The sequence below is a fragment of the Anomaloglossus baeobatrachus genome, chromosome 2, assembly GCF_048569485.1.
Source record: "Anomaloglossus baeobatrachus isolate aAnoBae1 chromosome 2, aAnoBae1.hap1, whole genome shotgun sequence".
NCBI classification, from domain to species: Eukaryota; Metazoa; Chordata; class Amphibia; order Anura; family Aromobatidae; genus Anomaloglossus; species Anomaloglossus baeobatrachus.
The window spans coordinates 482,131,851-482,145,685 of NC_134354.1; the positions used below are offsets into that span (position 1 = coordinate 482,131,851).

Consider the following 13,835-nt stretch of genomic DNA (forward strand, 5'->3'; position numbering starts at 1 on the left):
ACACCACCAGATAACATGGCTGAGTGCTATCTGATGTTTTATTGGATAGCATTCACACCAATGTTATACTGTGGGGCAGTGCAGATCTACATTTTTTTTTTTTTTTTCCTCCATGCAGATTCAGCCTGAGAGAATAAATTGCTGCATTCTGTGATTGGCTGAGTGTCTTGGATCAACGTGTACCCTTACAAGTCTATGGGAGCGAGTGAAACATCGACCTGCACTTGGCTGATATCTGTACAGTCCGATATACGCAGAGACAGTCAATGGTGAAAATGGAGAGATTAAGCTCTACTCCCTCTTCTCCGCACATGAGAACCGAATCTCGTATGCTAGAGAATCGGAGCGCAGTAGTATTATACTCTGCTCACAGCAGAGCTTAAAGGGAATCTGTCACCAGATTTGGCGGCTATAAGCTGCGCAGATTTGGCGGCTATAAGCTGTGGCCACCACCAGTGGGCTCTTTTATACAGCATTCTAACATGTAGAACATAAAAATCACCTTATAATACTGACCTAAGGAATGGTGCGGTGCAGACTGGTCGGATGGGTGTCTGTTCTCTGGTACCGGCGCCTCCTCTTTTCCTCTTTCTTCCATCTTTGTCCTCCTTCTGAAGCCTGGGTGCATGACGCGTCCTACATCATACACACGAGCTGGCATTCAGATCCCGCACAGGCGCACTACAATACTTTGATCTGTCCTGCTTAGGTCAGATCAAAGTGCGCCTGCGCAGGACCTCTTAATTGGCTTGTGTGGATGATGTAGGACGCGTCCTGCACCCAGGCTTCAGAAGGAGGACAAAGATGGCCAGAAGAGGAGGCGCCGGTACCGGACAACTGAGACACCCATCCGACCAGTCTGCACTTCACCAACCCTCTGAGTATTGTAAAGTGATTTTTACGTTCTATACAGCGGCCTGGGCTCTTACACAGCTTTCTAACATGCTGTATATATGAGTCCACTGGTGGTGGCCACAGCTTATAGTCGCCAAATCTGGTGACAGGTTCCCTTTAACTCTTACGATACTCTTATGATTCTCTCACATCTGCTATACACTAATCTGACCACAACCTAATGACATCAATTACTGTTGTGTTTTGTTTTTTTTTGTTTTTTGTCACCGTTCGCGTGGCACTCTACATGTGAGTCTTCCGTTCCCTGCCTGATACTTTTGTCCAGCAGCATCACTCTGGTCCTGCTGCATCATCTTGTGCCCTTAACTTTTGATGCATCTCTATGAGAGCCTGAACGAGGCCCCTATATAGATTTATTGATTTGGTATACTCCAGCGTACTCCATGAAACTGTAAAGCTGCTGGCAGGTCACAAATCACAAGAGACCGACTCTCTAATAATAGAGACTGAAGCAGGTGAGTATAACACAGGGGTACAGCCTAATACACAATGATAGGCTTTAACATTAACACATTAGAGTATGTTCACACAGTACATGATGCTTGCTTATTTTGATGCATTTTTTTTCTGCAGTTAATTCTCCGGAGGTTGGGGACCTGCCAGCAGCTCCAGTGTTTCATGGAGTGCACCAGATGTCAGAAATCAATGTAACTGTGAGAACCTCATTCTGGCTCTCATAAAGAGCAAAATATTTTGCAGGATTCAGTTTTTTCCCCATAGACTTGTATGGACGACACATTGCGACTGATGGCCTTGCGTTGCATTCGCCGCGTGACGGATCAGTCGGGGAATGACTGACCGTCGGGTGGTAGGAACGCAGCATGTAGCGGTTTTTGAGCGGCAGAATTCCCTTATTTTTTTATTTTTTTTTTTATTTCACTGCGCGTGCTCAGCTCGTGTTTAATCATTGAAAGCAATGTCTCTTCCTCTCTCAGCGGCCGAACGATCAGTTGATTGCCTGGCGGCCAGCTTTTGTGAACGATCAGCTGATCCCCCGGCGGGCGGCCGATCAGCTGATCCCCCCCCGGCGGCCTGCCGATCAGCTGATTCCCCCCCGGCGGCCTGCCGATCAGCTGATTCCCCCCCGGCGGCCGGCCGATCAGCTGATCCCCCGGCGGCCGGCCGATCAGCTGATCCCCCGGCGGCCGGCCGATCAGCTGATCCCCCGGCGGCCGGCCGATCAGCTGATCCCCCGGCGGCCGGCCGATCAGCTGATCCCCCGGCGGCCGGCCTCTGGGCGATCAACTGATCGTTCACAAAAGCCGGCTGCCGGTAAAACAGAAAAAAAAAGTGTTTTTTTGCAGCATCAGTCACATCAGTTGTGCCACTAACTGCAACGCATCCGTTGCATCAGTCACACAACTGATTGTGACGAATGCAAAATAACGCAAGTGTGAAAGCAGCCTTACTGTCCTCATTTCAGGAGGGAGAAGTAAAGCCTGGGGTTTAATAGAGAAGAGCTTGTCCAGTGTGCTATTTGAAGCTAATCTAATTCTAGGCATGAAATGCAGTATATAGGATAACTAAACTGGTGTCTTTACTGAAATTAGAACAAAATCATAGGGAAGGTCTTGTGGGCACTGCTTGATGTTTTCCAAGGTTTTATCTGTTTAATTAATATTTTATTACTACTGTTATTTCTGTGTTCGCTGCATGTATGAAAATGTATGTGTCCTGAATGGTGCTCTTTGGTCGAACAAACACGCATTGATTTTCATTAGGGATTATGGAAGAAATGCAGCTACAGTACATTTTTTGCTTCTGAATCAGTTTAGTTTGGTTAAAATATTACCTTCATTGTCAATAGCCGCATTGTCGTCCTCCTCCTGTGCCTCTACCTCCTGCCAAGAAACTGTCCAGTGCAGTTATTTTTAGCGGTGGAATTTCCTCGGTGAGCTCAGTGTGCCGCCGGTGATAGTTTGCATCTGACTGATGTATTGGGAACATGAGCCTTTGTCCTCATCAATTAGTGTCAACTCTGCGAGGTGAACTTTTCATATGACTACCAGTGACTTCATATTTTCTGTGCCATCTTTAGTCGTGTTTTACTCTCTCTGTTGGGTGTCGGAATTTTGTGACCGTAATCTTCTTTACTGTTTAAAGCACGGTTTCCCAAACTCCAGTCCTCACGGCCCCCAACAGGTCTTTTTTTCAGGACTTCCTTAGCTTTGCCCAGGTGATGCCTTGATAATGATTCCGTCACCTGTTCAATGTTAAGGAAATCCTGAAAATATGACCTGTTGGGGGCTGTGAGGACTGAAGTTTGGGAAACACTGGTTTAAGGGGAATCTGTCACCAGTTTTTGCTACCTAATCTTAGAGCAACAGCATACCAGAGTACAGACTCGATTAGAATAATTTACTTTGGTATGTGCACCAAATTTTGGCAGAAAAATCAGCAACATTTGTGACTTTTTGATTTTCTTTAACCTTCCCGTCAAAGCCAGTTTTCAACTTCCTGACTGAGCCACGTTTTTCCAATTCTGACCACTGGCACTTTCTGGCAATAGCTCTGGAATGCTTCCACATATTCCAGTGATTCTCAGATTGAGTTTTTGTGACGCTTTGTGCTTCATGATGGTAGTTAATATGAAATTTTATACAAATGTAGAAAATTTAGCAGTTCTAATTTCTAAGCCCTTAAGGCCGGGGTCACGCTGGCGTATACCATCTGATGATTCTCTCATGTGAGATAATCGGAAGCATTATGATAATGACATGGCTCCAACTCTACTGCATGTGTTACTGCGTGTCATTTACTGTGAACTGTATTCTTTCACATGTGAGAATTGGAGCAGAGGTGCAGAAAAGATGGAGAGGAGGAGAAGATGGAGAGCTTAATCTCTTCATCTTCTCCATTGCCTGTCTCTGCGTATATATCGGACTGCACTTAGATGACATCTGTGCAGTCTGTTGTTTCACATGCTCCCATAGACTTGTATGAGTGTGCTCCACCACAATGCGCTGCGAATCGCTGCATGCAGTGATTTATTTTTTTATGGCGAATATGAAGAAAAAAAAAAGCTAGTTGGCACTGCTCCATAGTATAACATTGGAGCAAGCGCTATACAATAAATTGCAATAAAATATTGAGTAGCACTAGTCTGAGTTATGTGCATATGTGAGCAAACCCTGAACCAGATAGTCATCCACACAAATAATTAATAAATAACATTTACCATAGCCGCATCATTCTCGAAAAGAGATTTATTTTTTGTGTGCTTTAAGGGTTAAAAGTTTAGCAGCAATTTTTCCTTTTTTATTTTTCTAAATTTACAAAATCCTATTTTTAGGTACCACTTCACTTATAAGTTATCTTGGGGGGCCTACATGTCAGAAAATGTCATACAGTGGTAAAAATTTAAAATATGCACCCCCTCATCATATTGAAAACCACATTCATAAAGCTTGTTCAGACTTAAGGTCTTGTGCACACACTGCATTTTTACCTGCAGTTTTACCCACAGTTTTGCTGCGGAAATTTCTTGAGAAATGTTTGTAATCTTTCTGCAAACATTTCCCAGCAAAACCTATGGGGAAAAAAATAGCTGTGCGCACACTGCGTTTTTTTTCTCAAGAAAATTCTTTCTGCAGAATTTCTTCAGAAAATTTCTTGAGAAAATGTGCATGTCACTTCTTTTCCGCAGGTACCTGCGGTATTTCACTCCATTCACTGTAATGTAATCGCGAAATACCGCGGGTATACCGCAGCTAGCAAATGATGTGCGGTATACCCTTGGTATAGCCGCGGTTTACCTGCGGTAATGTTAATTACTGCCTGCGTTTTGCAGGAAAGTGATGTCATTATGACAGGAAGAGGAAGCTGTGCAGAGAGTAAACACACATCAGACGCCAAAAGTGTGCTCCGCCGTCTTTTTACCTTCCAGCCGAGGTGAACACACAGCGGCGGCCCGGTATTCTCAGGCTGGGGAGGGCGAGGGACAGGGTTAATGCCCCCCCCCCCTCCCGCAGCCGAGAATATCAGCCCGCAGCTGCCCCGGGACTGTCGCATCCATTATGCGGCAGTCCCGGAGTGACTCGGCTCTTCCAGATTGCTTGCAGGTAATCGCGTCCTCTTATCAGCTGCTCTGCAGTCCTGTTGTGACCACGCGCGCTCCCGTGGTCACAACGGGATCTGAAGAAGCGAGGGCGCATGCGCCGCCGTCTCCTGTAAAATACTAAGTACAGCGGCCTTCAGAAACATGGCGCCGGAGATAAGCGCCATGCGCAGGTGCTAACTCCGGCGCCATGTTTCTGAAGAGAGAAATCTACATACGGCCAGTGAGAGGGAGGAACAGGGGGCGGGGATAAACGACCATAACACGCCCGGCCATTAGGAGAGAGGTGCACACGTCAATCAAAAAGTGCACGAATTTTCAAACTTTATAAAGTTGGATTTCACAGACTAAACACCAGAGCTGCACCCTAATGGTATGTACAGCCTGTGCCTGATAGTGCTAGTACTGCACTGGCTGCAGCTTATACACGAAAATCCTGATGTTTGGTTCCCTTTAAGCATGATCATTGTATTGTGAAGAGATTTGTGGCTGATTCAGAGCACATATGTGTTTGTGCTGATAAAGGCAGAATGAGGAAGGTTTCTGCCAGGCAAGTTCATTGGATTAATAGAGCAGCTGCTAAAAGGCCATTATATACCAGCAAACATTATATTTAAAGATGCTGGTGCCTTTGGAGTCCCTCAAACCTCACGTTGTAGGATCCTTCAAAGGCTTGCTGTGGTGCATAAGCCTACTATTCAGCCACCCCTAACCAGTGCTCACAAACAGAAACTGTTGTGACTTCAGCAAGGAGGTGGAGGAGTCATGTTCTGGGCCAGAATTATGGGGAGACATCTGGTAGGCCCCTGTAGGGTTCCTGAAGGTGTGAAAATGACCTCTACTAGCTATAGTTTCTGACTGACCACTTTCTTCCATGGTACAAAAAGCATAAACGTGCCTTCAGAAGCAAAATCATCTTCATGCATGACAATGCACCATCTCATGCTGCAAAGAATACCTCTGTCATTGGCTGATATGGGCATAAAAGGGAGATAAACTCTTGGTGTGGCCACCATCTTCCCCTGACCTCAACTCTATAGAGAACCTTTGCAGTATCATCAAGCAAAAGATCTATGAGGATTGGAGGCAGTTCACATCAAAAGAGCAGCTCTGGGAGGCTATTCTGATATCATGTAAAGAAATTCAAGCAGAAACTCTCCAAAAACTCACAAGTTCAATGGATGCAATAATTGTGAAGGAGATATCAAAGAAGGGTTCCTATGTTAACATGTAACTTGGCCTGTTAGGATGTTTTGGATTTAAATAGCTTTTTATTTCAGTGAATGTGACCTCCTATTGCTGCAAATTCCACAAATGAGCATTTTCAGTTCTTAAAAACATATTGTTTAGAAACTCTACTGTGACTAATAATTTGGAACAGTGCATTTTGAGTTTTTTTTGTTTTTTTTTTTTAAATTTTGAAGATTATACTGTTATCATTTGGATGTTTCTTCAATAAAAGTTGATGTATACTGTAACTGGTGATGACGTTTATTAGACTGTGTGTCATTTGCACCGACGATTTAGGAAAATCAGAGAATATCGTTTGCATAATAATTTGGAACATGGTAAAAAGTTGTTCATAACGTTTAATGATTCCATTTATATAATAGTATAAACATTTTTTGGGGAGGGGGAAGGGGTCTTTTCTCTACATTTTATATTATATACATTTTTATTTTTGTTTTAGTGTTTCTGTCTGAAGATGAAGCAAACTCCATTTTAAAGCGTTTTCCAAGAGCAAACAGTTTCCTGGAGGAGATAAAGCAAGGAAACATTGAGAGGGAATGCAGGGAGGAATTATGCAGCTATGAAGAAGCAAGGGAAGCGTTTGAAAATGATGAGAGGACTGTAAGTACAGTATTGTGGATTATGATTGTTCTCCAAGTGCAGTGTGTTCTCAAAGTGCACAGTGTGTATGTAAAATATACACACACATATATATTATGATGTTCACATCCATTATACAGTATATCTTTATGCACTGCTATACTATACAATTGTACAATATAGCACCAGCAATTATAGCAAATCATCAGTTCAAGTCACTTGAGGGGTTATAATGTAATTTAAAAAAGTTTTAAAAAATACTAACTCCCTCTCCCCTAAAATCTAAGTTGAAATCCCTTTTTTTTCCCCCTCAATAAAATTATACAGGAATTGGAAAAAAAAAATATTTGGGATTGTTGAGTTTGTGAAAGTCTAATATATACAAAATATAAATTTGTTTAACTCGTACACTAAAAACCAGACTTGCCATTTTTAGATTCCTGCACCTCCCCCATAATATGCAATTAAAGCATCATGTGTACCTCAAATATGATCAATAAAAAATACAGCTGGTCTATTGACTAAGAAAGTTACGTGTCAAAAAATAGCAACACAAAGCAATTTTTTTACTTTTTTTTTAACAAAATATAAAAATACATTAAAGCCCCGATTCATCAAAATTGTGCCTGATTTCTGGTGTAAACCTTAAGTCTCAAAAGTTTCACATAATGCACAAAGCCAATTTCGCCCTGCTCCACCAAAATAGGCAAAGCTGGAGCAGGACGGGGAGTGAATTCACCTTTGTAATTCTTGACAAAAGTTCTCTTATGGATATGTTGATAGAAATATAAAAGGTATGGCTCTTAAATTATAATGGAAGCAAAAAAAAATGAAAGCACAAAAAGCAGGCAGTTAGGGGATTTAATATGATGAAATAAGATTTCTATTTGATACACAGAACACAAAGCTTTGAGTGTCAATGAGCGGCTCTATTTACCAGAGCGCCACCTTGTGTTTATTACGTATCTTACACTTTCTATTAGGAATGCTGTAGCATGAAGTAGTTGTTTTCAAGTTCATAAATAGATAAAATTGCAAGTGCTTTCTACAAATTTGCAATTTATTGCTTATTAAAAATCCTCTCCATTCTCAATAATGTAGAAATTGATCATTTTAGTTGCCTAGGTTACCAACCTCCCATCAGTCTCGTTCTGGCCAGTGACGTAGTTAAGATGTTTGCAACACAAATAGGCTCTGTGTCGCTCTGAAGTTGGCCAGATCATTATACCCGAACACTTTCTTGCCCTTTATGCTTTGCCCATGTTGCTGCTGTTGGCAGCCTGGAAGAGAGCAAAGTTCGGACCAACGGTGCACCATGCATAGGTCCAAACTGTCAGTCGTAAGGGGCCCACCATCTGTCGGTAAAGTAGGAAAACTGAGTGGGAGTGGTGTGTTCCTGAAGACACAACTTGTAAAAACCCCTTTTAAAGTCTCATTCAGATGTCCATGCATCACTTGCATGTTCTAGCCATGATTTTCAAAGCTAAAACACGCACCCATTATCTATGGTGCTATCCATGTCAAGTCTGCCCATGCAGACTATAATTTCATGAAAATCACAGACTGCGCATGGATGGCATAAGTGTCCTGTTTGCGATTTAACATTGTAAGATATAGGAGAAGCTTTGGAATTATGTTTTCATACTTAAAAATCACTGCTGAGACACTAATTGTAAAATCACTGTTGTAATCACTGATGAAACTCACCATTTTTTGTATGTGAAAAATCAGGCCTCTGAGTAAGGCCTTACTGTTCATCTGCAAATTCTGTTTTCCCTGTACTGAGTCTGGAGCCTTGCTTATTCATATGTATATATTCTCTAATTCACGTAACCAAGTCTGTCTCCTGAACTGAACCCAATCGAACACCAATGGGGAATTCTGAAGAGTCAAGTTGAGCATCACTCTTCAGCCAGTATCAAGGCTTTAAAAAGAGGTCATTCTTGAAGAATGGAAAAAGATGGATGTTGCATTATGTCACCAACTTATTCATTCTATGCCTTGGCGTTGCCTTTAAACATAGGTCATAAAAAACTATAACTTCTCGTATTTTCTGTGGGTTGTATTCATTTTTGCATCAACTAATTTAAGTAAGGCTGGGGTCACACTAGCGCGTATAGCACCCGATGCAAGAGAATTGGATGTGATATGCTGATGACCCTCGGCTCAGACTCTACTGCGATCATGATCTGATCCTCTCGCATGCGAGAATCTGAGCACAGGTGAGGAGCAGGAGAGATTAATTTTTACATCTTCATTTTCTATCTCTGCATATATATCTCACTGCACTGGGATGACATCAGTGCAGTCCGGTGTCGCACGCCCCATAGATTTGTATGGGTGCACGTGAGCTGAGATACGCTGCCAATCAGTCTTGTTCAAATTTTGCAATTGATCTCATGTTCAGTGAGATATTAACCCCTTAGCGACACAGGACGTACCAGTATGTTCTGTCTGCTCTCTGCCTTTGATGCGGGCTCTCACGCTAACGCTAAGCCTGCATGTTTCCTTACATGTCGTCTGCCGCTGATCTGATCAGCCAACATGTGTCTCTAAATAGTGTGTGTGAATCAGCGATCCGCCCTTGACTGTTAACTAGTTAAGTCTTGCTGTCAATCTCTGACAGAGAGTTAACCTGTGCCGATGGGGAGCGCATCACTCCCTGCTCCCATCGGCGGCTCTGTGACGTGATCCCGAAGCGCTGATGGGTTGGTCAGCTAATCACTGACGAACTTACTGTGAACATCGGCTGCAGGTCAGTGTTCATAGAAAGTCAGCATCTCTGCTGTACAGGGGACTAGTAAAAACAATAAAAAGTGGGGGGAAAAGATTCTTAAAAAATATGGAAAAAATACCTTAAACCACAAGTTGAAATCACCCTCCTTTTCCCCATTTAAATTGAAACCATTTTAAAAAATATGTAAATATTTGGTATCATTGAGTTTAGAAATGCCTAATCTATCAAAATACAAAATAATCCAATTGGTAAAGGGTGTAATGAGAAAAGAAATCAAAGCTCCAGAATTATCTTTTTTGGGCCACTGCAAAATTGCAATAAGAGGTGATCAAACTGTTCTTGATACAATGAAAAATGGCAGCTCAAGATAAAAAAAATAAGCAGTCACTGAGCCCCAGATCCCAAAAAATGAGAATGTTGCAGCTTGTAGTAAATGGCACCAAAAGCCATTTTTTTCCACGCTTGAGGTTCACAATAAGCTGAAATAAGTCCATCAGAGGACTTAAAAACTTAGTCATAATGCTAAACAATGTTCAAGACATTGAATCTAATATGACATTACACTATATTAAAAGGGTGGTTCACCCATATTTTTTGTCTAGTTCGATATTATATTGAGAAACAAGGCTTCTCTCAAATACCTTATGTTGGCAATAGTGCCTGTGAGTGGCGCTATTGCAGACCGCTGTTCCCGCTCCAGTGACGTCACCGTCAAGTGCCGCACACGTCACATCCGTGCAGCCGGCTGCATTCTTCCAGGCTCACTGAGGTGTGGGCGGTGTTTCACTGCTGTCACAGCCCATCTGCTCCCTGCCCCCTCCTCCCTCACAGCACAGCACGTCTCCTGCTCCCGCCTCCCTCCTCCCTCACAGCAGAACGCTGCAAGCAAGAGACGCGACACTCTGTGCTGTGAGGGAGGAGGGAGGGGGGAGCAGGAGACGCGCTGTGCTGTGAGGGAGGAGGGAGGGGGGAGCAGGAGACGCGCTGTGAGGGAGGAGGGAGGGGGGAGCAGGAGACGTGCTGTGAGGGAGGAGGGAGGGGGAGCAGGAGACGCGCTGTGAGGGAGGGGGGAGCAGGAGACGCGCTGTGCTGTGAGGGAGGGGGGAGCAGGAGACGCGCTGTGCTAGGAGGGAGGGGGGAGCAGGAGACGTGCTGTGAGGGAGGGGGGAGCAGGAGACGCGCTGTGAGGGAGGGGGGAGCAGGAGACGCGCTGTGCTGTGAGGGAGGAGGGAGGGGGGAGCAGGAGACGCGCTGTGCTGTGAGGGAGGAGGGAGGGGGGAGCAGGAGACGCGCTGTGCTGTGAGGGAGGGGGGAGCAGGAGACGCGCTGTGCTGTGAGGGAGGGGGGAGCAGGAGACGCGCTGTGCTGTGAGGGAGGGGGGAGCAGGAGACGCGCTGTGCTAGGAGGGAGGGGGGAGCAGGAGACGCGCTGTGCTAGGAGGGAGGGGGGAGCAGGAGACGCGCTGTGAGGGAGGAGGGAGGGGGGAGCAGGAGACGTGCTGTGAGGGAGGAGGGAGGGGGAGCAGGAGACGCGCTGTGAGGGAGGGGGGAGCAGGAGACGCGCTGTGCTGTGAGGGAGGGGGGAGCAGGAGACGCGCTGTGCTAGGAGGGAGGGGGGAGCAGGAGACGTGCTGTGAGGGAGGGGGGAGCAGGAGACGCGCTGTGAGGGAGGGGGGAGCAGGAGACGCGCTGTGCTGTGAGGGAGGAGGGAGGGGGGAGCAGGAGACGCGCTGTGCTGTGAGGGAGGAGGGAGGGGGGAGCAGGAGACGCGCTGTGCTGTGAGGGAGGGGGGAGCAGGAGACGCGCTGTGCTGTGAGGGAGGGGGGAGCAGGAGACGCGCTGTGCTGTGAGGGAGGGGGGAGCAGGAGACGCGCTGTGCTAGGAGGGAGGGGGGAGCAGGAGACGCGCTGTGCTAGGAGGGAGGGGGGAGCAGGAGACACGCTGTGCTGTGAGGGAGGAGGAGCAGGGGAGCAGGAGACGCGCTGTGCTGTGAGGGAGGAGGAGCAGGAGACGCGCTGTGCTGTGAGGGAGGGGGGGAGCAGATGGTCTGAGACACCGCCCACAACTCAGTGAGTCTGGAAGAATTCAGCCGGCTGCATGAATGTGACGTGTGTGGCACTTGACGGTGACGTCACTGGAGCGGGAACAGCTGTCTGCAATAACTCCTCTCACAGGCACTCTTGCCAACACAAGGTATTTGAGAGAAACATTGCTTCTTAATATAATATCGAACTAGACAATAAAAAATATGGGTGAACCACCCCTTTTTAATATTTGCATTTTATCCAGTACTGAATAATCTCTCAAAGGGAACAGGTAGATATGAAATTTGAGAGCATGACTATATAGGGGCAGAGACCCTGGCTCCAGCAATGACACTTAGTGCAGTTTTGATTAAACCCCTTTTTTTCCTCTGCTGTAGAAGTACCATAGCAGCGCTTAGAATGGTGAGGTCTGTATAACCCTGCCCACACCACTTATAGACAGCTTCCTGTGTAGACTTTCAGCATCCTGCCGCCAATCAGTGGTGGGGTTACTCTGATTACCTGGGCTGTCTATCACAGTACGCTGCTGTATTAATCCCCCACTGATAAAGAATGGATTGTATTTAAGCTGCAGCAAGCAGCTCAGCAAGTGACACATCCCTGGTATCAGGCTCTCCTCTCAGATTAAATAGCAAAATACTGCTGACAGTGTGATAATTTTTTTTTTTTTTAATTTTACTATGGCCTCTTTAGCCTTTAAAAGGGAATCTAACCTTCTTAAACAGCATCCGCTCCAACAGAATACTGAAGGGCTCCAGCCAATCAATGGCCACTGATTAGTGACAGTGGTCTTTTGATATAACAATGTCACGTCACCTTGTTGACATCGATGAAGTGGTGCAGGTCCGGTAGATAAGTTTATTTTAATTTTCTTATGGCCACTTCTGCTGTTAAGTGGTTGTCCTATATTTGGTTATGTTAGTAGGTATGTCCCTTCTAATATTTTTACACTCTACAATTTGATATTACTGTATAATCTGTTATTTGTGGCTATTTCTTAACACTTCATATGTATTTATTTTTTTTTTCCTTCTAGAAAGAGTTTTGGAAAGAATATACAAGCGGACATGATAGCTCTAGCACAGACAGCAGTTGGTATCCTTTTTACCTTGCCTTCCCCTTGATCACGGTATTTTTTGTGGTCCTTTTGGTGCTCTTATTGGTATGGAGGTGTGTTTTCAGAAAGAAGGCGCGTCGTCGGACGGCCTATGCACCCAGAGGAGTGAGAGAGAACACGGAGGCAGGACCTGATCATGATATGGGAAGCCAACAGCATGCCAATGTACTCTGTACCGTGGAAGATGCGTTCAATAGGGCTGGGCACTCTGCTGGGGCCTTGGATTATGATATACGTTCAGATACGTTGTCAGCTGGATTTACAAACTGTGACCCTCCCCCCTCGTATGAGGAAGCCACCGGCGAGAGGGGCATTCGAGTGATTGAGCCACAACAGAACCCAACGGAGCCTCCTCCACAATATGAAGAAATAGCCACGTGTGCCTCTGTCGTCACAATACCTCGTGAGGTTGCCAATGTCAAGTAACATTGAAGTTTATTAGCACACAACCTTTTCTATACTTTTTTTTTTTTTTTTTTTTTTTTTAAATTGCAAATGAAGAATTTATAAGCCAAGTTTTATAAACACAGTATTATTTGCCTTTGTACATTTGACTTTTGTGACTTTTTTTCAAGGACATGTGTGAGAATAAAAGTAGCAAAAAAGGACTTAACACTTCAGAAATTCTACTTCGGTATCCTGATTAAATGTGTCAATATAGGTAGCGGAATATTATTTTGGCGTGTTTTTTTGCGTCCATTAAACGAACATGCCTATAATCTGTATAATTTGTCATGCTCTCTTGCATTATATTTTTTTGCAATAAAGCTGTCCCTTGTGGGTGATACTGGTATTGCAAATAACCACTATTAACCTCTTAGTGCATTTTTATGATTTTTCAATGTAGTGAATTTTTTAATTTTTTTTGTTTTTCCATTTGTGCCTAACTTTAGTTATTTGAAAGTGCAATATATTTTTAACAAATGCCTCAGGTCACACACTCTTGTCTACAAGTAACAAAGTTTCTATTCTATTTGTTACATAATGTTTTGACTTATTAGTGGAGATGAGCGGTCTTGATGAAGTTCGGTTTCGCAGAGTTCATCCGAATTTTAGATTGTTTATTTCGGTACTTGGACTTGACCTGAACCTCATTGGAAGTCACTGATTGGGCAATTCAGCTCTCCGCTCCCAT

General features: G+C 44.5%; 1 protein-coding gene across 1 annotated transcript in view; it reads left to right on the forward strand.

Annotated features, from left to right (window-relative positions):
• Positions 1 to 13,189, forward strand: part of PRRG1 (proline rich and Gla domain 1) — a 54,103-nt gene extending 40,914 nt beyond the window's left edge. The window contains exons 3-4 of the mRNA XM_075334256.1: positions 6,663 to 6,823; positions 12,620 to 13,189. Coding sequence (XP_075190371.1) covers positions 6,663 to 6,823; positions 12,620 to 13,126 — 668 coding nt within the window. The 3' untranslated portion in view covers positions 13,127 to 13,189. The remainder of the gene's footprint in view (positions 1 to 6,662; positions 6,824 to 12,619) is intronic.
• Positions 13,190 to 13,835: the final 646 nt, after the last annotated feature.